The sequence below is a fragment of the Salvelinus fontinalis genome, chromosome 13, assembly GCF_029448725.1.
Source record: "Salvelinus fontinalis isolate EN_2023a chromosome 13, ASM2944872v1, whole genome shotgun sequence".
NCBI lineage: Eukaryota > Metazoa > Chordata > Actinopteri > Salmoniformes > Salmonidae > Salvelinus > Salvelinus fontinalis.
In genome coordinates this window covers 53,453,864-53,476,575 of record NC_074677.1, presented here as the reverse complement: position 1 = coordinate 53,476,575, position 22,712 = coordinate 53,453,864, and the positions used below count along the sequence as shown (strand labels likewise).

The 22,712-nt window shown below is 41.6% G+C and overlaps 1 protein-coding gene across 2 annotated transcripts; it reads right to left on the bottom strand.

The window, feature by feature from the left end:
* Positions 1-1,360: 1,360 nt before the first annotated feature.
* Positions 1,361-21,036, bottom strand: LOC129869032 (rho GTPase-activating protein 31-like). 2 transcript variants are annotated; one of them, XM_055943481.1, is made up of 12 exons: positions 20,282-21,036; positions 16,754-16,856; positions 16,331-16,475; positions 13,667-13,749; positions 13,459-13,566; positions 13,113-13,252; positions 12,750-12,957; positions 12,267-12,391; positions 6,490-6,546; positions 5,611-6,321; positions 5,285-5,451; positions 1,361-5,172 (listed from the first exon to the last, which is right to left on the bottom strand). In XM_055943481.1, exons 1-12 carry the CDS (start codon positions 20,379-20,381, stop codon positions 3,052-3,054), a joined length of 4,068 nt encoding a protein of 1,355 aa, XP_055799456.1. In that variant the 5' UTR covers positions 20,382-21,036; the 3' UTR covers positions 1,361-3,051. The 2 variants fall into 2 exon arrangements, with proteins under 2 accessions (XP_055799456.1, XP_055799458.1); XM_055943483.1 differs by having other exon boundaries at positions 12,267-12,388.
* Between the last annotated feature and the right edge of the window lie 1,676 nt (positions 21,037-22,712).

Genomic DNA, 22,712 nt, shown 5'->3' with positions numbered 1-22,712 from the left:
CGGAACCCCTACCTGTCCCAGACCTGCTGTTTTCAACTCTTAATGATCGGCTATGAAAAGCCAACAGATGTATTCCTGATTATTATTTGACCATGCTTGTCATTTATGAACATTTTGAAAATCTTGGCTCTCTCTCATTTTCTCCTTCTCTCTTTCTTTCTCTCGGAGGACCTGAGCCCTGGGACCATACGTCGGGACTGCCGGGCGTGGTGGCTCCTTGCTGTCCCCAGTCCGCCTGGCCTTGCTGCTGTTCCGGTTTCAGCTGTTCTGCCTGCGGTTATGGAACCGCCACCTGTCCCAGACCTGTTGTTTTTCAACTCTTAATGATCGGCTATGAAAAGCCAACTGAAAATTATTCATGATTATTATTTGACCATGCTTGTCACTTATGAACATTTTTGAACATCTTGGCATAGTTCTATTATAATCTCCACCCGGCACAGCCAGAAGAGGACTGGCCACCCCTCATAGCCTGGTTCCTCTCTAGGTTTCTTCCTAGGTTTTGGCCTTTCTAGGGAATTTTTCCTAGCCACCGTGCTTCTACACCTGCATTCTAGCTGTTTGGGGTTTTAGGCTGGGTCTCTGTACAGCACTTCGAGATATTAGCTGATGTACGAAGGGCTATATAAAATAAACTTGATTGATTGATCAACTATCAATTTAACAAAGCTTGAATAATTTTGAAAAGAGTAATGGACAAATGTTGTACAATCCTGGTGTGCAAAGCTCTTAGAGACACCCAAAAGGACTCACAGCTGTAATTGCCACCAAAGATACTTCTACAAAGTTTTGACTCAGGGGTGTGAATACTTATGTAAATCAGATATTTCTGTATTTCATTTTCAATACATTTTCAAACATTTCTAAAAACATGTTTTCACGCTGTCATTATGGGGTATTGTGAGTAGATGTGTGAGAAAATAATATTTTTCATCCATTTTTAATTCAGGATGTAACACAAAATCCTTGCTGAAGGCACTGTAGCTGCTCTTGCATTGAGACAATGTATGCATTAATCAAAATCTGTTTAATTTCAGCAAATAGGCCCAAATAAGGTAAAATGGCATTACTTAAAATGCCACTTAAATGTGCTGAAGAAAAGCTGAAAATAGCAACATGGAGAATTAGATCTTTGCTTTCCTGCAGTTCTGCAGTTCTTTGTGATATTGGGAGTAATTTTCCACTACACTCAGTCGGACTTCTGAGGATGACAAAGATAGCTTCAAATAAACTTCAGTGCAGAGCTACCAGTAAAGAAGTAATACAAATATTTACCTTTTTTGTTCAGCAAATAACCTTAAATTCAATACATGTTCATCTCTGTTATCAAAATTAAGAGAACCAATAAATACAAAAAAAGTATTTTGATTTGTTTAACACTTTTTTTTATTACTACATGATTCCATATGGGTTATTTATAGTTTTGATGTCTTCACTATTATTCTACAATGTAGAAAATAGTAAAATAAAGAAATACCCTTGAATGAGTAGCTGTGTCCAAACTTTTGACTATGTTGTCAAAATAAATCATTATAAACTGTGACACATAAAAATAAAGAAGTCACAGTTATGCCGAAACATTTGGTGTTTTACCCAATAAATTACTGGGAGTTTATATATATACAGTGTGCGACTCTCTTTGTTTTTTATAGCTTACAGATTATTTGCAGTTAGTCAGCACCTCTAAACTAAATAATTTTCTCTGGATGTACGCCAGTTCATGCTTTTTTTTCCAAATAAATCATTACGACAAATCATTCTATGAACAAGTCCCTAGAAAATATGTTAGGCCTATACGTGTTTTGAATTTTCATATCTTTCCGTGGCTATGCACAATACATCCAATTTTGGTCCATACAGAATTGTACAGGTCACAAATGTAGTATTATGTCAATACAGCTGCAAAAAAATAGCATCTCTGTTCTGATATTCGTTTAACTCTTCGCAACATTTAAAGCATAGCGTTTGAGTCCTCTCTTTTTGCAATCTGCACTTGCATCACACACAAATACAAGTGTCAGCACATCCATTTCTCTCACTATCCTTTTCTTTAAAACGCAAACGTTTCTCTTCAAAGCCTGTTTTCATCACAACAGACACTTTACATTAGGTATTTTTGTCATCTGTCCTCCTCATCCTAAAACTTGACCAAAACGTCACTTTACAGTCCAATTAAGAGAACACCAACTATGTCAGTTCTGATAAATCCCTGGTAGCACTGGTAACACATACCAGTATAAGTATTGGTAACATTACACAATATAGAATTGGTGAAGTAATGTCTGGCTACTAGAATTGAAGCCAAATAAAACCACAACAACAAAGAATTGGTCAAGTGTGTTAATGACTATCGATAGATTCATAATTGGATAAATAAATACCATTAGTGTCTATAATACAATTACAACTAAAGTAGCTGCTTTCTCCTGTTCTCATTACTTAGAATGTTGGAAAAACACTACCCTGATACTATGTCAGGATAAAAGCTGATCGCAGCGACAATAGCTGGGCGTCAGTGGGTTCATACTGTATGGAGTCGTTATTCAGTTCACAAATTATGTAAGACGAAAGGTAGAAATAAAAACAAAGCAGCGATCACTGAAGGTACAACTCTCTTTGACAAAAAGGCAATCTTGTGATTACCAATGATGACATGCAAACTAGTAAAAGACATTTTCTCAAATACCAATGGCAATACGGGTCGATGTAACATTTTCCTTTCTTTGGCTGTCTATCCTTCATATGCATATTACAAACATGTCTAACATTTGAATACAAAAAATATAATTTGAATATTAATCGATCATTACTGCATATGATTTGGACTAAAATCTTCACCACTAGTCGAGAATACTTATTTTAGTGCAGGACAGAGTGATTGTAGGAGCAATGGAAACAAATAAACGGTTCCTTTCCCGGAATAGTTTCATACCAAAGGTAGAATTATAGGCCCAATATTGCTAAAATCATTTACATAAGTCCAAGAACAGGGAGGATGAGGAGAAGGATAACCAGAGTAGTGTTAGGAAACTGGTTAACCTGTCCAGTGTCTCATTCAATCTGCCTGTGGCTCCTATTGTCAAATATCATGGACCTCCTCTGTGGCTGATAAAAGCAGCTGGTCGAGGTCTCCAGCCTCTGTCCACTCTTGGGTAATGTCATTTTGTTCCGCAGGGTCACCCCCTCTGGGGTCCTGAGATTCTCATCCATCTCTTTAGAAAAGACATCGAGTGCTGATGTTTCAGTTGGACTTCTGATGGGCGGGAGGAGGAGCTTGCCATCATCCCCTAGCGGTGGGTAATCCATGATGGGGAAGGGTGGACTGAACAAGATGAGGCTCTGTGGTCTCTGGCGGTTCCTAAAGGACGGTCTTTGTAGAACAGAAGACCTTTCAGGTCTTGGACAGTCAGCAAAGGCCTCTGCATTGGAGGAGCGTTTCCTCCTCAGCACCAGTGGGTCTGAAATAGATGTGGTTTTATTAGTCTCTGTAGATTTCTCTGCAATAGCCTGCCTTATTTGGGATTTGGGGGCTGGCTCCTTATTCTCCAACTCCTCCTTTAGATCCCTGATAGATGGAAGAACAGGTACAGTATCTAGTTTCTCTCCCCTGGTTTTTGTGAGTTCTTTCTCGGCTTCATTTCCTGCATCATTGTTCGTGGAATGAGGTATGTGGCTGTACTGCACCTTTGGGGGGATGACAGGCACGGCTTTGGCCTGGCAAGTCTTTATCATGAAGGCCGTCCTGACAGACGACACACTGACGGGGGCGGAGTTCCGGCGCACAGGGGCCTGGCGATCGCTCAGGAACAGCTCCAGTTCCTGGGACAGGCCGTTGGATTTGGTCCCAGACGGGGTCACTGCCCCTCTCTGAATGGAGGATAACTCAGCTGACTCAAGGTTTTGCTGATTGGAAATGTCTCTGATACATCGAAGTCCTAAATCCAAATTGAGTGAATAGGGTCTGTGTTTGGAAAAACTGTCCTGCACAGTTTTTTCTGAATAACATGCTTCATAAGACGTCTGTCTGTGAAATCTCTGGGAGGAGGTGGTGTTTTTCTGCTTGGCTATGCAGCTGTTCCCTCTGTGTGGTCTCATTGCGTCATCACTGACCATGGTGGTTTTGGCGGGTAACGGAAGTGGATGTGTGATTTTGGTCTCTGTTTTGCCGCTGCATGCTAGAGAGCTATTTCCTGGGAACACTTCTATGCTCCTAACGGGACATGATCCATTTGTTGGTTTGTCTTCTCTAGATCGAGGAGGAACGTTTAGATCTTTGGAGCTCAAACCTTCTCCCGCAGAACAAGACGATGACACATCTAGTTTTCCAAACAAATCCTTAAATGTGGGTGAATGAAGAGGACTGGTTACCCACTGTTTGGTGGAGCTGAAGACCTCCTCCCAAGGTTCCTCCTCTAAGTCCTCCGATTCGGAGTGTCCTCCACATCCATCCTCATCATCTTGGCGTGCTAGCCCCAAGGTGTGGGGTCTTTCCTCCAAACATATTGAAAGCCTCTCAATGCCTCCCATGACAACTGACAAAGCATTCTTTCCATCGTCATGGAAAACCCCTTTGACCCAATCTTGACTTTTACTTTTCCACGATGGCCCTTTTCCTTTCCCTACTACAGACGTGCCTATGTATGTTATGTCATCCCCTGGCTGCAAATGGTTTATGACCTGGCTTTGTTGAGTAGAACGTAAACTTGGCTCTGCGAGGTGAGGAACCACAAGTCGTGGCTTGACGCTGATGGGTATATCTGTTTCTGTGAGCTTAGATTTTGGGGAAATGTGTGATTTGTTTTCTGTTTTATCTGTTGAATCAGCAGCATGTAGAGGTGTATTTTTCATATCTGTGCCAACCATGAAATGTAATGTTTTGTCAAATGGAAATAGTGTGTCTGAGGAGTTCTTTCTTGCTGAATGTGCTACTGTAGAAGCACTTTGATCAGTCAATGCAGGCCTGATGGGCATCAAAGGCTGTCCCTTATATAACAACGAGTGAGTTGGAAGACTGGTTCTTCTTTTTGCCTTAACATCCTCACGAGTGTTCTTGGTGGAACAAACAACAGGCATGAACTCCTCTTCCATAATGTCAAGCTCAGGCTCAGTGATTTTCAGCTCAAGATGGAGTTCACACCAGAGTTCTTCCTTGATAGGTAGAGATCCCATATCCTGCAAAACATAAATCACAAACGCCCTAATAAAGCGACAGCCATTGTCATTGTATTATCCTTTGTATATTATCTGTGATGAAGGACAGAGCTAAACTGGAGATTAAACATACCAGTTGTGTCAGTTCTTTTGTCTCAAGCTGTGGTGTTGGCGGGCTGTCCAGATTCCCAGGAGATTGCTGTTTCTCTTTATCTTCCTCTCTTGTGTTGGAAGTGGAGGACTGTCTCAGGTCAGATACTTCCACCTTCCCTTGAACCTCTTTCACCTCTCCTTCACTTCCTGAAACGAATAACATAAATAGATTTGATTTATTTAAATTTTATTAATAGACACTGTTACCATGGATAATGAGGAAGGTTTTCAATCTGAGTGCATGCACACACACACACACACACAGTCACAGGCTTTTTTCTATGTTATCAGGTGAAAATGTCCTACCTTCTGGCACACTTTTGGAAGCTGCCTCCTCTCTGCTCCTCTCCTCTGCTGGTCTCACCTCCTTTTCCAGAGGGGTTGAGCTGCTGTTACTGTAAATACTGCTCTCACTCCCCACACTGCTCTCTACAAGGGGGTGCTCTCTGAAACTTGAGCTGCCGCTGCTATCACTCTGCTCTGACTGGGAGGTCTCTCTGCTGGGTTTCAGGGCAGCTGCAGCAGGCCTCTCTTTCCCTGTTGCCCTGCAGGGGGTGCTGTTGGAGCTGATGACTGCAGACACCCTCAGGGGCACGGACACAGCAAAGGGCTCTGATATGTTGAGAGCCTTGCGCTGATGCCTAGGGGAGGACTCAGGAAAGAGGCTTCCTGGGAAGGAGGGCCTGGATGTGCTGCTGTGGGTGGAGCCAGAATACAGCATCCTCCTGTTTTTAGGAGAGGTGGGCTGGCAGGTGCTGAGGTCATCGCCTTTGAAAACCTTCAGTTGTTCAGGTAGAGACTTCTGTTGGGGTGGTGAGACACTTGGAGAGCCCCTTCTCTTCATGTTAGGGCTGCTGCCACCTGTGGCCTCGCTCGATTTCTTAATCTCAAACTCCCACCTCTGGTGTTCACTGAGGTCATAGAGCGAGTCAGATCCAAGTGTTCTGGATTTTATGCCTGGTGCAAAGAAACCGTTGGCCTCGCCTGCTGAGTTGAAATTTCCTGCCTTGTCATCATCTGTGTGTTGGAAATCAAATGTGAAACAAATTGTTAGATATACATCTTCTCAGCCTTATTTACAAAGCAAATGCTACAATGAGGATTTGTTTATTGGAGAGAACTGCTGTGAGTAGATTTCACGATGACAAAAGTCTTTTGTATGCAATGTAGTGCATTCAGCCCCACCTGTTGGCAGAGAGCACAAAGAGTCCATGCTTCTAGCTGGTCGGATAGCTGCCTTTTCTGTGAATCAAGAATGCAGTCATGGGGTAAATCCAGTTGAATTGAATACATTTTTGACAGCATCCCTTTTGATTGAAACAAAACTTTCCATACGTGTCTGCCCATGGAAGAAGTGGTCAGAGAGTGACTTTTTGGACCTGAATGCTAAAGCATTTAGGAGATAGAGATGCTCAAAGTTGACCCATTTTGCATCACCCACCCCACGGGGGATCTGGGGGTCCTCCATTATTTTGGGCATCTAAAGCTCACTTCCTGCATTTCTACACATCTAATATGACCCATGGACCTTCCAGCCATCTATTTGGAACAACAAAAAGTTACCAAAAATGCCAACAGTCATCAAGCTTGGTAAGAGATCATTATTAAATATGTTTAAGTGATTGATAAGACTGAACTAGGTCAATGATAATTCAATAATCAATATTGTGTTGCACCTTTAACCAAAAGCCTAACAAATGAACAAATCTTACAAATAAAGTACAAATACTTTTGATTGTCTTTGTGAAGACAACCTCTATCAAATTTCATCCAGACCGCCCAGCTGCCCCAAGCCACCTGCACACCAGACCCCCCACCAGTCTAGTCAATAACTTAACTCTCTCCCCAACACAGCTTCTTTCCCATCCTTTTTTTATGTCTCAAGGGAAAACAAAAGTTTAATAAAAACACACAATGTTAACTAACTAGGATGTAAACAAATTTGTGCACAAAATTTGAGAGAAAAACACACATTAACACAGAGAAAAAAAGTACACCCTCCATATAATTCGTATCATAGGCCTAAAAGTACTGTAAAGCTATTTTTACTTGCACACAACATGGCGGAGTCACCCGGTCCTGCCCCTAGGGGTCCACGGCCCTACAGCGCCCCAACCCAACACACCCCACTCAGCTTTAAGTTCTTGTTGAAACATTCATTATTGGTTTCAGGTATGTTAGGCCAAGGCAACCAACAGTGACAACCAACAGTACGGCAGACCCCCAGGGCCAGGACTGAGCGGCCCAGCAACTAGGGATTGCTTAAATAGGTATCTCCCCTGACATGGGCATGTTTTCAATATAGACTCCTTTTGTCGTACAGTATTCCATATAAGGCATCCACACCTTATGAAAGTTGCACAGTATACCCTTAATCTTGTAGTAAATCAAATCTAGTGATTCAGTGCCTCCGGAAAGTATTCAGACCTCTTGACTTTTTCCACATTTTGTTACAGCCATTATTATGAGCCGTCAACAGTCCTGCCACATCGGCTGCAGCATAACACTTGATTTACATAGTCATCAGAAGTCGGTCTGGTTGGCTGATAGCCTATGCGCATCAGAAAGACACAGAAGAGAAGAGCGGCTGCATGTACGACCCTCTGACCCAACTCCATCCCTTCCCCAGTCGGGAGTTACACATCAACGACCCTCTGACTCAACTCCATCCCTTCCTCAGTCGGGAGTTACACATCTACGACCCTCTGACCCAACTCCATCCCTTCCTCAGTCGGGAGTTACACATCTACGACCCTCTGACTCAACTCCATCCCTTCCTCAGTCGGGAGTTACACATCAACGACCCTCTGACTCAACTCCATCCCTTCCTCAGTCGGGAGTTACACATCAACGACCCTCTGACTCAACTCCATCCCTTCCTCAGTCGGGAGTTACACATCTACGACCCTCTGACTCAACTCCATCCCTTCCTCAGTCGGGAGTTACACATCTACGACCCTCTGACTCAACTCCATCCCTTCCTCAGTCGGGAGTTACACATCTACGACCCTCTGACTCAACTCCATCCCTTCCTCAGTCGGGAGTTACACATCAACGACCCTCTGACTCAACTCCATCCCTTCCTCAGTCGGGAGTTACACATCTACGACCCTCTGACTCAACTCCATCCCTTCCTCAGTCGGGAGTTACACATCTACGACCCTCTGACTCAACTCCACCCCTTCCTCAGTCGGGAGTTACACATCTACGACCCTCTGACTCAACTCCATCCCTTCCTCAGTCGGGAGTTACACATCTACGACCCTCTGACCCAACTCCATCCCTTCCTCAGTCGGGAGTTACACATGTGTGTCAGGGCAGCAGGTAGTTTGGACTCTTGCTAACCACCATATACTAAAATATCCACACAAGCCACTAGCCAGCCTGAACTGTATATCATGAGTTAAAATATTCCGAATATTAACTTATCAAGTTATTATTTAAGAGCATTGAAGATAAATCAAAATCAGAAAAAAAATGTCATATGGAGCTAGCTAACAAGCAGATTTACATCAATCAACAATGATCAACTGATAGCACACCCTATTTTCCCGATGTCAGTCATGCCTTTAGGAGGCCCTGTAACTAGCTTGCTTACAATTTGTGATGAGTGTTGTTGCAGAAATAAATAGGCCTATGCAAAAAATATATATAAATAAAAATCGCTAGAGAGGCAGTTAGTAGGCTATGTTATGAATTTCGAGATATGAAACATGAGTATTTTTCCCCCTTCATTTGGAGCACCTGCTAAAAATATGCACAGCCCTGTTCTGTTAATATCAATTATTTCAAGTAGAATGTTCATTTCTGTGATAGTCATTTTCATTGATCATTCACTATAAGGTTGAAATAAAATGTGTAGGGGAGAGTGGGGTAAGGTGAGCCAAAGGGTTAGCTGAGCCACCCCTTGTTTCTCGGAAACCATACACAAAATTCACAATGTGACCAAATATTTAGGAAGAGGTCATCATTTCATGGAGTCTGTGAAGGAAGAAACCACATGGAAAAAGTGGTAAGCAAGTTAGGTCCCAAAAACTGATTTTCACAAAGATTATTACATTTATTGGTTATAGGTTTCATGATGCTTGTATCTAAACCAAAGTGAATAGTCATAAGATTGTTTTGTACATCAGCTGGGTCTCTATAGCTACAATATGAGGTCCTAAACCTAGCATGAAAGTGCATCCTGAGCCAATGGCCACCATACCCCAAACAAATGATTACATTTTGTCTGTTGTATGTATAATGTGCATAGTATTTTTGCAATGCATCATGCATATGAACTCAAGATAGTGCAGACATCATCATTCCCTGTGTATACAAATGCAAAACAAGTAGAGGTCTAGCCCCCCTTGAGGTTCTTGAGAGAGTAGCCAAGGAAGTGGGAGAAGGGAAGAAGTCCATTTGAGCAGAAGCAAGGAATGATTTTTTTTTACTGAATGACATTGAAGAGGTACATTATTAACAAAAAAGAAAAACGAACATGTACCTGTGCGAAAGAGAGGCTATGATAGACTAGCAGAGGAACATAAGGTCTTATCTGATGACATGGAGTCTGAGCTCGCTAAACATATCAAGAATCTCGAGGACCAGTTTCATGGGATTAGTAGCCTTAACAAATGCAGAGAACTTGCCTTGCTATTCATTGACTACAGCTCAGCATTCAACACCATAGTACCCTCAAAGCTCATCACTAAGCTAAGGATCCTGGGACTAAACACCTCCCTCTGCAACTGGATCTTGGACTTCCTGACGGGCCGCCCCCAGGTGGTGAGGGTAGGTAACAACACATCTGCCACGCTGATCCTCAACACTGGAGCTCCCCAAGGGTGCGTTCTCAGTCCCCTCCTGTTCTCCCTGTTCACCCACGACTGCATGGCCAGGCACGACTCCAACACCATCATTAAGTTTGCAGACGACACAACAGTGGTAGGCCAGATCACCGACAAAGACGAGACAGCCTATAGGGAGGAGGTCAGAGACCTGGCCAGGTGGTGCCAGAATTACAACCTAGCCATCAACGTAACCAAGACTAAGGAGATGATTGTGGGCTACAGGAAAAGGAGGACCGAGCACACACCCATTCTCATCGACAGGGCTGTAGTGGAGCAGGGTGAGAGCTTCAAGTTCCTTGGTGTCCACATCAACAACAAACTAGAATGGTCCAAACACACCAAGACAGTCGTGAAGAGGGCACGACAAAGCCTATTCCCCCTCAGGAAGCTAAAAAGATTTGGCATGGGTCCTGAGATCCTCAAAAGGTTCTACAGCTGCAACATCGAGAGCATCCTGACTGGTTGCATCACAGCCTGGTACGGCAACTGCTCGGCCTCTGACCGCAAGGCACTACAGAGGGTAGTGCGTACGGCCCAGTACATCACTGGGGCTAAGCTGCCTGCCATTCAGGACCTCTACACCAGGCGGTGTCAGAGGAAGGCCCTAAAAAATGGTCAAAGACCCCAGCCACCCCAGTCACAGACTTTTCTCTCTACTACCGCATGGCAAGCGGTACCGGAGTGCCAAGTCTAGGACAAAAAGGATTCTCAACAGTTTTTACCCCCAAGCCATAAGACTCCTGAACAGGTAATCAAATAGCTACCCAGACTATTTGCATTGTGTGCCCCCCAACCCCTATATTTTACGCTGCTGCTACTCTCTGTTTATCATATATGCATAGTCACTTTAACTATACATTCATGCACATACTACCTCAATCGGGCCGACCAACCAGTGCTCCCGCACATTGGCTAACCGGGCTATCTGCATTGTGTCCTACCACCAACCACCCGCCAAACCTTCTTTTACGCTACTGCTACTCTCTGTTCATCATATATGCATAGTCACTTTAACCATATCTACATGTACATACTACCTCAATCCGCTTGACTAACCGGTGTCTGTATGTAGCCTCGCTACTTCTATAGCCTCGCTACTGTATATAGCCTGTCTTTTTACTGGTGTTTTATTTCTTTACTTACCTATTGTTCACCTAATACCTTTTTTGCACTATTGGTTAGAGCCTGTAAGTAAGCATTTCACTGTAAGGTCTACCTACACCTGTTGTATTTGGCGCACGTGACAAATAAACTTTGAATTGGCACATCGAAATAACATCCCTGACCAAGACAACTGGTCAAGAAATGGAAGGGTAAGTGATATTTAACAGAGAGATCTATATCTGAATGTAGGCATACATTTAAGATATGCCGTACAATATACCACACCCCCATTCCGTTAATTAAACTTTGACCAAGCCGCACCATCACACACTGTCACAGGACACTGTCACCCACAAAGGCGGCTCAACTTACCCTGTCCCTCTGCTCAACTTACCCTGTACCCGGAGTAAGTTGTGCCAAGAGACAACTTTTTTTTGGACAACCTATGTTTTCAAAACTTATGTCTGAAATAATTTGGATTATTTACAGGGATACACAACATCCAGAGATATATGTAGACTTCTTTGTTAGAAATAATACTATACTTACATGGATGAAGGGATGCTGAATGTAACAAAATTGGTCTCAACATACCCCACACTCCCCTACTATGTTACTATGTTTTCCATGACAAATCATTTAGCCTTACTAGTTAAAACTCTTTCCTGCAATCAGTGACCAAAAGGGCCCTCTTTGGCCTCATGGGTGGAACGTTATTAATATTGTTCAGAATTTCATCATTAATAAATATTATAAAAAATCCGGTGTTTCTATGTCAAACAGTTTTGTTATATTTCAGTCTTCTGTGATGTATATAAAGTGTAATATTGGGATGCAAACTCACATTTGAATACATTTCAACTCTATATCTGACATGGTACAGGTGTCTTATTTTTTAAAGCCCATAACCATCTGTATGAGGTGTATACTTTTATTTCAAAGTAGATTTGTTTAAGACCACCAAGAATCACTATGTGTGACCCTGATTTAGCCTACTGCAGTAAATTGTTAAAGTGCTTTTACCTGTGATGTTCTGTGCTCTCAAGAACACGCTCCCATTCCGGCTCAGTTTCCCCTTAGAGTCTGTCACAGACTTGCCCAAGTTGAAGATGGACTTCCACGTTTTGGATTTCCCAGAAAGCTTTCTTCTGACAGAAAAGGAGAAACATTTGTGAACAATATGGCCGGTTTGGTTTTGTATTTGTTGATAATCAGTGTGTTTATTGAAGAGTAAACGCAGTACGTACACCAAAACAATGCAGTAACAATAAGGGTACAGTAGCTAAAACCATACGATCAACCTAGACTGATTTGCCAGGCACTGTACTGCATACACTGCACAGTGTATGAGTTATTGTATACTACATTATGTTTGATCTGGGATTTTTTGGAATTTATGTTTTCACTGCCTAATGTATCCAGGTGCCTGACAGCCCAGAGGATTTGTGTATTAAGCATGTTAAGTAAACTAAATAAATCAGTCAGTTGAATCCTCATCCATCTTACTTGCTATCCGATATGTCTATGACGGTATGGTACAGCGTGGCAGTGCTGGTATCTGGTAGACTGTTCTCCCGTTGACGCTCTTTCCGCGCTGGGTGGTTAGGGCTCAGGGAGCGGGCCTGGGCCTCTTCCAGGCTCATCAGCTTCATTGGCCCACCCTGGCCACTGATAGGCAAAGTGGCATACTTCTCCCCACACATCAAACCGGGTCCTATAATAATACATTGTGTAGGTTTTTACTGTTGGCATGACAATAAATACAATCCATTGTCCAATGGCCATATAAATGACACAAGCAAGAGGGCAACATTCATGAAATGTCTAAATGCACACATTGGACAGTTTCAAACATTGTGACATGCATACCTTTAGGTTTTATTGGTGCAGCTGCATGGTTGAAGATCTGCTCAGTGTGATTTAAAATGAACTCAACCACTGACTGCTGTACCCGCACCTCCAGGAAAGCCATGTCCCCATTGCAGGATGCAACTTCAATATCTTTAGAGCTACAAAACACGAAGCCAAGAGAGAAAGTAGAAATGCTTTCAGTCACAACCAAGGAGGGATTTTACCATTGCTCATTGAGAGTTACCATATGGAATAATGCATCAGATAGGGTATAACTCAAACCAAATGTAGTTATCACAGAACTGTTTTAGTATGTTCTTGGATAAGGTGATATTGGTTTGTGTACAATATGTGTAGAGCTCACCGCAACAGATTTGGAGCCCACACCAAGGCCAGGTTGCGGCTGTGCATGTTAGTCTGGGGGCTTAAGGTGGCCAGGTGGGCCAAATGCTTGGTAAGATATTCCAGAGTCCTGAAAAGAGAGGACACACACTTCCTTTTAGCTTATAAACCACATATAAATGTTGGGAAGGTCCTTTACAAGGGAAACAAAAGTCTGAAGTGAGTTTTACCTAAAGTGGGGGAGTGGTAGCTCTTTAATGACATCCTGAATATGCTGTAATCTTTCATGATCCTCCTGGACTGAGACGGCTTCCTAAACAGTAAAAAACGAAGACAAGTATTATCAGTGTTGCACATCATTCTTTCTTTGAATGTGCCACAGTATTAAATGACTAATCTCTCATGTAAATCAAACAGGGATTCTTATGACCAAAGTGGACACATTACAGATGTATTGTACTGAACCCCTTGCACTGGCTCTATGCACACTCACTAGACTCTACCCACACACTCACACATACTACACTGACACTCCAACACACAGATACGCACACTACAGATGCTCACACACAAAACACACACACACACACACATGCATATTGACGCCACACACACACTCACACATAGACACACGTTCACACTTCACAGACGCTGCTGCTACTCTGTTCATTATACAGTGCTGTGAAAAAGTATTTGCCCCCTTCCTGATTTCTTATTTTTTTGCACATTTGTCACACTTAAATGTTTCAAATTATCAAACACATTTTAATATTACACAAAGATAACCCAGTAAACACAAAATGCAGTTTTTAAGTGATAATTTTATTTATTAATGGAAAAATCAATCCAAACCTTCATGGCCCTGTGTGACAAAGTAATTGCCCCCCCTTATTAAATCATGAATTTACTGTGGTTAATCACATTTTTTGAAAGCTGAGTTCAATTTCACTAGCCACACCCAGGCCTGATTACTGCCAGATCTGTTGAATCAAGAAATCACTTAAATAGAACCTGTCTGACAAAGTGAAGCAGGCCAAAAGATCTCAAAAAGCAAGACATCATTCCGTGATCCAAAGCAATTCAGGAACAGATGAGAAACAAAGTAATTGACATCTATCAGTCTGGAAAGGGTTACAAAGCCATTTCTAAAGCTTTGGGACTCCAGCGAACCACGAGAGACATTATCCACAAATGGAGAAAATTTGGAACGGTGGTGAACCTTCCCAGGAGTGGCCGGCCTACCAAAAATTACCCCAAGAGCGCAGCGACGACTCATCCAAGAGGTCACAAAAGAACCCACAACAACATCTAAAGAACTGCAGGCCTCACTTGCCTCAGTTAAGGTTAGTGTTCATGACTCAACCGTAAGAAAGAGACTAGGCAAAAATGGCATCCATGGCAGAGTTCCGAGGCGAAAACCACTGCTGACCAAAAAGAACATAAAGGCTCGTCTCACTTTTGGCAGAAAAACATCTTGATAATCGCCAAGACATTTGGGAAAATAATCTGTGGACTGACGAGACAAAAGTTGAACTTTTTGGAAGATGAGCGTCCCCTTACATTTGGCGTAAAAGTAACACAGCTTTTCAGAAAAAGAACATCATAACAACAGTCCAATATGGTGGTGGTAGTGTGATGGTAATGGTGGTGGTAGTGATGATGGTGGTGGTGGTAGTGATGGTGGTGGTAGTGTGATGGTCTGGGGCTGCTTTGCTGCTTCAGGACCTGGACGACTTGCTGTGATTGATGGAACCATGAATTCTGCTCTCTACCAAAAAATCCTGAAGGAGAATGTCCGGCCATCAGTTCGTGACCTTAAGCTGAAGCGCACTTGGGTTCTGCAGCAGGACAATGATCCAAAACACATCAGCAAGTCCACCTCTGAATGTCTTAAAAAAACCAAAATGAAGGTTTTGTAGTGGCCTAGTCAAAGTCTGGACTTGAATCCGATTGAGATGCTGTGGCGTGACCTTAAAAAGGAGGTTCATGCTCGAAAACCCTCCAATGTGGCTGAATTAAAACAATTCTGCAAAGAAGAGTGGGCCAAAATTCCTCCACAGCGATGTGAAAGACTCATTGCCAGTTATCGCAAACAGTTATTAGGTTTAGGAGGAAATTACTTTTTCCACATAGGGCCATGAAGGTTTGGATAGCTTTTTTCCCTTAATAAATAAAATCATCACTTAAAAACTGCATTTTGTGTTTACTTGGGTTATCTTTGTGTAATATTTAAATTTATTTGAAGATCTGAAACATTTAAGTGTGACAAATGTGCAAAAAAATAAGATATCAGGAAGGGGCCAAATACTTTTTCACAGCACTGTGTATCCTGATTGCCTAGTCACTTTTACCCTTAGCCACATGCACATACTCTATTACCTCAACTACCTTGTACCACTGCACATTGACTCGGTACTGGTATTCTTTGTATATAGCCTCGTTCTTGTTTTTATTGTGTTACTATTTTCTTTAGCAAATATTTGTCTTACTCTGCACTGTTGGAAATGGGCTCTTAAATAAGCATTTCACTGTAAATTCTACACCTGTTGTATTCGGCGCATGTAACCAATAATATTTGATTTGATTTTGATTTGATTTTTATAGGTAGAAAGGAAAGGGGGATGCCTAGTCAGTTGTACAACTGAATGCATTCAACTGAAATGTGTCTTCCGCATTTAACCCAACCCCTCTGAATCAGAGAGGTGTGGAGGGCTGCCTTAATCGACATCCACGTCATCGGCGCCCAGGGAACAGTGGGTTAACTGCTTACTCAGTGGCAGAACGACAGATTTTTACCTTGTCAGCTCGGGGATTCGATCCAGCAACCTTTCGGTTACTGGCCCCACGCTCCTACCTGCCAGGCTAAAAACACTGCCTCTTTGAACAGTACTCACAGTGAATTTCTTGTAAAGCTCATAAGTGAGTAGAGGATTGGGTAGCTCCCTGAAGTACAGCTTGCATAAGGAGCCCACACAGTGGATATCCTGGAGGTACATGTCCTTTGTGAGGTCAGGGCACAACTCAGTGCAAAATTCCTGTCTGTAAGTAAGCACACAAACACATGGGTATCAATACAGCTGTAGACGAATGATGCTTCCACAATCCCTCTAGTATGTGCAGGTTGTTTTGTAAGATTGAAATGTAGGCTGCTAAGGGTTTATATTGAATAAACTAAAGTTGTACAACATGATACGTTCATAATGGCCTAAATCAATAAACGAACTAGACAAACACGTTTAGCATAGAGCCCAAACTGAAATGTTGACTTCCCTGTCCAAATTATTTTTGAAGGCACAGTATGTGGTTAAAATAGTTACCTGAGTCGCTGGATATTGGAGGTGACCCCTGAGAGTCTGTATATCCCATCCACAACGCCATGTTTCTCAATAAACTCTGCACACGTCTTTAAAACTTGGGGAACTGAAAAAATAATGATAAACAAATATTATTTCAACCATCCGTTCGACATGAAAAGACACACACACATGGCAAACGAAAATAAAAATGTTTTAAGGGTTCAGTATGGCAACAGACAGACTTTGAGGAGGGAAGGTCAACATATTTTAGGGTGGTCATATTAAACTGTCGTGGATGTTGTAAAGAAGGTACGTGAATAAGCTGTCATTTATGAGAGAAATCATAACATACGAAGTTACGTATCTTTTGGTGTTCTGTAAGAGGCAACATTCTCGTTTTCGCAGAAATGATGTTCAACTGAATATCTTTCATTATATTATTTTAAAACGTAATGCCATGTCTACAGTCTAGGGAGGTGGATGGAAAACGTGGCAACTTGGGTTTTCGCAGTTGGGAAAATGCTGGCATTCCATTTTCAACTGCTGACATAAGGCAGAAAGAGGAGGGACAGAGAGGGCCTCTATGAACTGGACAGGGTCAGTTTAATGCTGTATTTACTATAAACAGAGTCAGAATCTGGATCTTTGGCTCATTCTTTGAGACAACCCTTTTTTCCATGGCAGAAAAGGACAGAGAAGCGTTAGGAGTATACTTTGGGAGAAACCAATTTCCATTAGTATAAATTGTATTAGTACTTATTTAGTATTTTAAATCATACTTAACATACTTTACGGTGTAGCTTGGCTTTGTATTCCATAGGGTTGCTGATTGTGAAGAAGGTGGAATTTCACAGGAAGTTAAAAATGGTTTGTTTGTTTCAGAGGAAGGTTGACACACCCAATCCTTGCAGCTGGTATTACTTGTGACACTTCCTCTAATAGAAATGGCCTTTCAAATGTTACCACCCAATTCTCTATTGCTTTCCAAACTCTATTCCCTACTGGGATGTCTCTATTCTTAAAATATGTTATCTACGATGCTGTTTTCGAGAGGAATGTAGGGTTGCTTTCCACACCAATGAATACTTGTAGATCAAAGAACATCTTCATAATACATTTGAACAGGAATTGAAACATGTATAGCTCCGCTTTGGCACGGTATGGCGTAGACTACAGCAGTTAGTGTCCCTCCTTACTACGCTAATCGAAAAACCAGATGATATAGCTCACTTCTTTTTCCAAAGTTGTTCCACTCTGGACTGAAATCAGCAAACCAATGTATGCAACAACCTTAGACGAGAAATACACCGTGCACAATGTTCCTGTAAGCTCCTCTATCCCTGAAGGAAAGCACTTGAGACTCATAGCTCAACTAATTTAAGTTAAATAGACCTTCCCACTTTGCAACCAGGCATTCCCCACTTTACAGATACACTAGATGAGGCCCTTCCCAGAACTCTTTACAAGGGGATAAGGAACCATCTCGCCAGTGCCCCAGTGACAGGGGACCGTTTCACATTTTAGCCGCACAATGGCAAGCATGGAGGTCAATCTCTCGTGTCCCCAGAGAATGCAGAGCGATATAGTGTAGGTCTACTCAACAACTTACAGTGGAACAGTGGCATAGATGAATGACAGTTTAACGATTGTTTCCCTTATTTGCAGACTCTTAACATATCTCATGAGCAACACAACTAAACCTGAACAATAAATCAGTAAGCACATAGACATGATGATTTCTTATAACGGCATTGTTGGTTAGGCGCTCGTAAGTAAGCATTTCACTGTAAGATCTACACCTGTTGTATTCGGCGCATGTGACTAATACAATTTGATTTGATATTATTTATATGCAGCTGAACATTAGCTAAGCAAAACTAAAACAATTTATTCCATCTTTGGAGCTTTGAAACGTACTAGTCAGAGGTTCCCCTGGGCAGTATGAATGAAAGTCTGTTCTCCCACATGAGGCTTGCTTTGGGACTACACATCTGAACAGACACTCTCAGTGACATGCCTGTGGTCAAAATGGTGGCTGGTCTGAATGGGATTTGAGTCACCATGAGTTCAGAGTATTTTCTCAGATAGAAAACTCCTGCTTGCCTGAAAATCTCCTTGTGGATTCAAAAGGAATCCAAGAATACGGCTCATTGAATAAGATGCTGTTATTTTAGACGACAATTGTTAAATCAAATAACATCCTCGTAGGTAAATTGTCTGTGTAAATGAATTAATTACACACATCCTTTCTCGTCCCTGTCTAGGGTCAAACAGAGTTAGTGACATTTCAGCAACCTCAATACCAACTCAACAACAACTGATATCTCAAAGTGCCATGTCAACAAAAGCAGATATTATTATAAGCCACTCGTAATTATATATGCCATTTGACAAATAACAACTAAAAGTATCATCATATTAACCATATACAGTAATGTATACCTTCTCCCCTGTAGCAGAGAAAAATGTGTATTGTGCAACAAAGATCTACTGTATCAAATCTGTTACATCTGTTCATCTGTTAAATCTGTTCAAAATAAAGGTTTCCAAGTCACATCACATTACCTCACTTCATATTACAATTTTACCTACATTCAAATACTATCTGGGTAAACACACCCATCCTCAATTGTTTTCTAATATATGATCTGTTGGCTGACACTCCCCCCTATGAGCAGTGTTGCCCACCCAGAATCCTCAGACAGAGAGCCAGACACAGGCCTCTTGGTGGGCAGGGGAAGTTGACAAAAAGACTATGAGCCACACCCTAACTCACAAATCCCCTATTTAAAACTCTGTGGGAGCCTAAAGGACTTAATGGAATGTAAAACATATGTACATTGATGTCCATATTGCAATATACATCTGTGCCACATACCTGAATAAACGACATCCTCTTCTATACAACTGTTAAAAACAGCATGGATCTTTCCTAACCAATTTCACATTAAGTTTACAAAATCATCCAAGGCAAAGAGGTTTAACATTATTTTTCCCAAATGTATGGGGTTAAATAAGTCTCAATCTAATTCGGAATTCTCCTAAAACCATAGAGGTATTCCATACTGAACATGTATAGACAATTCAACTGTACCATTACACATCCTGTCGCAAACAGTCATCAACATTGTAATAGCTAAATTAAAAACTAAATCTAGACTAAGTTGTTAAATTGTTACCTGTTTAGTCTAAAAAAAAACGTTTTCCCAATGTAGGTTGATTTGGGAAAATGTTTTCTCAATGATCACACTGTGCTAATATTATAGTAATTAGCATAACTATTATTATGATTATTTGTTGTTTATTTGGTTAATACTACATGTCTAATAAATCTGTACACATGAAATATGACAATGGCCTCAATAACTCTAATACATGTTGAATAATGGGCCAATAATTAGGCTGTTTCTGTGTAACTCAGAATTCATGAGGTCAATATTATGGGGCATGATGACATTTTCTGAAATCTGTTGGAAAAGGGAAGCAGCAGGAAAGGGAAGCAGCAGGAAAGGGAAGCAACATAATAAACATAGAAAGAAACAAGTTTACCGTCTTGTCCTGAATTCTGTAGATGTTCTGTCAAGTCACAGCCGAATGCATTTTCACTTCCTTTCTTTTTGGACCTCTGCTTGGTTCCTTTATTCTTCATCTGGATCCAGTTAGTAGTCCAGGAGTTCAGAACAAACAAATCCTCAAATTCACAACCATTGATCCAACAGACCCTGGGAAAGGGGTGAGATGTAGCCCAGAAGTAAAAACCACACAAACCTCCCAAAAAGGATTCAGCCGCTCACATCTTGACCAACCACACTAAATGTGTGGGAGACTGAAAAGTCCTTGAGAGAAGAATGAAGCAGACGTCACTTTTTTTGTCAGAGTTTTAGTGCTTTATACATTTCCAATCAATCTTACAAAAATGTATGGGAAAACCCTTTGTCAGTTCTAATTGTAAAATGTGGATTAGGAATGGCAGTCCTCTGAAGTGATTTATCTCAGGAGGATTTGCAGAAAACAGCACCAGAATTATTTGGTTTCCTGTCGGTTTTTTACTCAGTGTCCCTCTGCCTTTTTTCTCTCCTCCTCTTTTCCTCTCGTCCACACAATCTCCCTGTTCTTTGGCTCCTCTGTATATGAGGAAATGTACCCAGTGAGGCGCAGGAATATTGTTTCTTTATCCTTCTGCTTCCAGTTTTCCATGTTTCGAAGGTCATGGTAGTTGTGGCACTGGCGTGGTATGGAGATTTGAAATGTCAAGTCTGTGAGAAGGGGAGGGAAGTGAAGTCATGGGAGGGGAATAGCTGACTGGTCTTTCTCCTCTGGTTTAGAGATTACTGACCCCTTTTATCCACACTTTTTTTTTGCCATGGTCCTAACAGGAAATCTGCTCTTTGCCTTCCTGAATGCTCCCAAAGTACACAATTTCCTGTACAGAGAGCCTTGTTTGGAAAACAAAAACAGACTGGTTCTTAAGGAAGAGGGAAGTGGGGGGAGAGTGAAATGAGGGCTTTAAGGGCGCAGATGGGAAAACTGGGAAAAAGGACACATGGTTCTTGTTACTGACTGCTTAGCAGTTTAATCCTTTTCCCTCTAAAGCAGATTGAAGCTCCAACCACGTGTTTGAAGTACACTTCCTCATATCAAATTAATGTTTAACGGATCAGAATGAATCAATACTTTAAAACGACCTTACTAAAACTCAGTAGGCCTAGATACATAGCTACTGCGTTGGTTGAAAGACATTCAGGGTTTTCCATTTCATTTTAAAGCATATACCTGGATCTACACAACTGATGGACGTCGGATGTGGAATAAACTTAACACATTATATCACTTTTCAGGTCTGAAAACATCAGACAAATTTTGGAGTGAATAAAACTATAACTTTAAATGAACATAGGCCGACTACAGCTATACATTTCTTTGATTTGGTTTAAATTGTTTCTTGGCAATCTGTAGAACTGTTGAAACAGCATGGTCTTGTAGCCCTCCCTGTTCAAACAAGAAATAAGTACACTACCAAATACCAAGTGAATTCACATGCCCTTGCTGTTCCTTAGGTAGTGTCAAGTAGAGTCAAACAAGGGTGCTTATAGTTGTAAGCTATAACTTGGGCCCATAGCTTTTCCAGGTGAGGTTATGTTGTCAGGTCCCTAACTTTAGCACTAGGTCTTTAGCCATTAAGGGTCATTTAATTGAACATTTGTTTTGGCTTAAAATAAAGTTTCCAGTCAAGTGACCAGGCTTGCTGAGCCATTGAGATAACAACCCACGTAGGGAGTCAATAGTTTCGACATATCCTGAGTATTTTATTTTATTTTTTCGAGGACAGCTGGCTAATAGTACAGTAGGACGCTTTGCTGTGGTTTTATTATAATTTTAAGCTCTTTATGTCTGCTGTAGTGCAAAGTACATTTCAAACTCTACATTCTATGATATCATGTGATATCTTGTTTGCTGGGCTCAAAGCTTAATGTTTCAAATGTCAAAAGTTAGCCTTTGGTGCCCTGGCCATCCTGGCCTCCACTGAACAAAGCTTTCTTTCTGCACCACAGGAAAAAGAGATGACATCATTTTGCCCATACAAAGGCTCGGACATCACACTCCTTCCCCTCTTTGGTTCCCTCCACAAGACTGGACTGGTGAAACTAGTGCTCCCTTCAGAGCACAGCCTTCAAACTTGTAATCAAAAACTACTATACTGAACAAAAATATAAAACGTAACATGTAAATTGTTGGTCCCATGTTTAATGAGCTGAAATAAAAGAGCCCAAAAATGTTACATATGCACAAAAAGCTTATTTCTCTAAAATTTTGAGCACAAATTTGGTTACATCCCTGTTAGTGAGCATTTCTCCTTTGCCAACATAATCCATCCACCTGACAGGTGTGGCATATCAAGAAGCTGATTAAACAGCGTGATCATTACACAGGTGCACCTTGTGCTGGGGACAATAAAAGGCCACTCTAACAACACAATGCC

Excerpts from the sequence above, each read along its gene's own strand:
- LOC129869032 (XM_055943481.1), bottom strand. The coding sequence starts at position 20,381 with ATGAAGAATAAAGGAACCAAGCAGAGGTCCAAAAAGAAAGGAAGTGAA. Across the intron at positions 13,567-13,666 it reads CTACCACTCCCCCACTTTAG|GACTCTGGAATATCTTACCA; the intron begins GTAAAACTCACT and ends CTCTCTTTTCAG. Across the intron at positions 5,173-5,284 it reads CAAAAGAACTGACACAACTG|GATATGGGATCTCTACCTAT; the intron begins GTATGTTTAATC and ends TATGTTTTGCAG.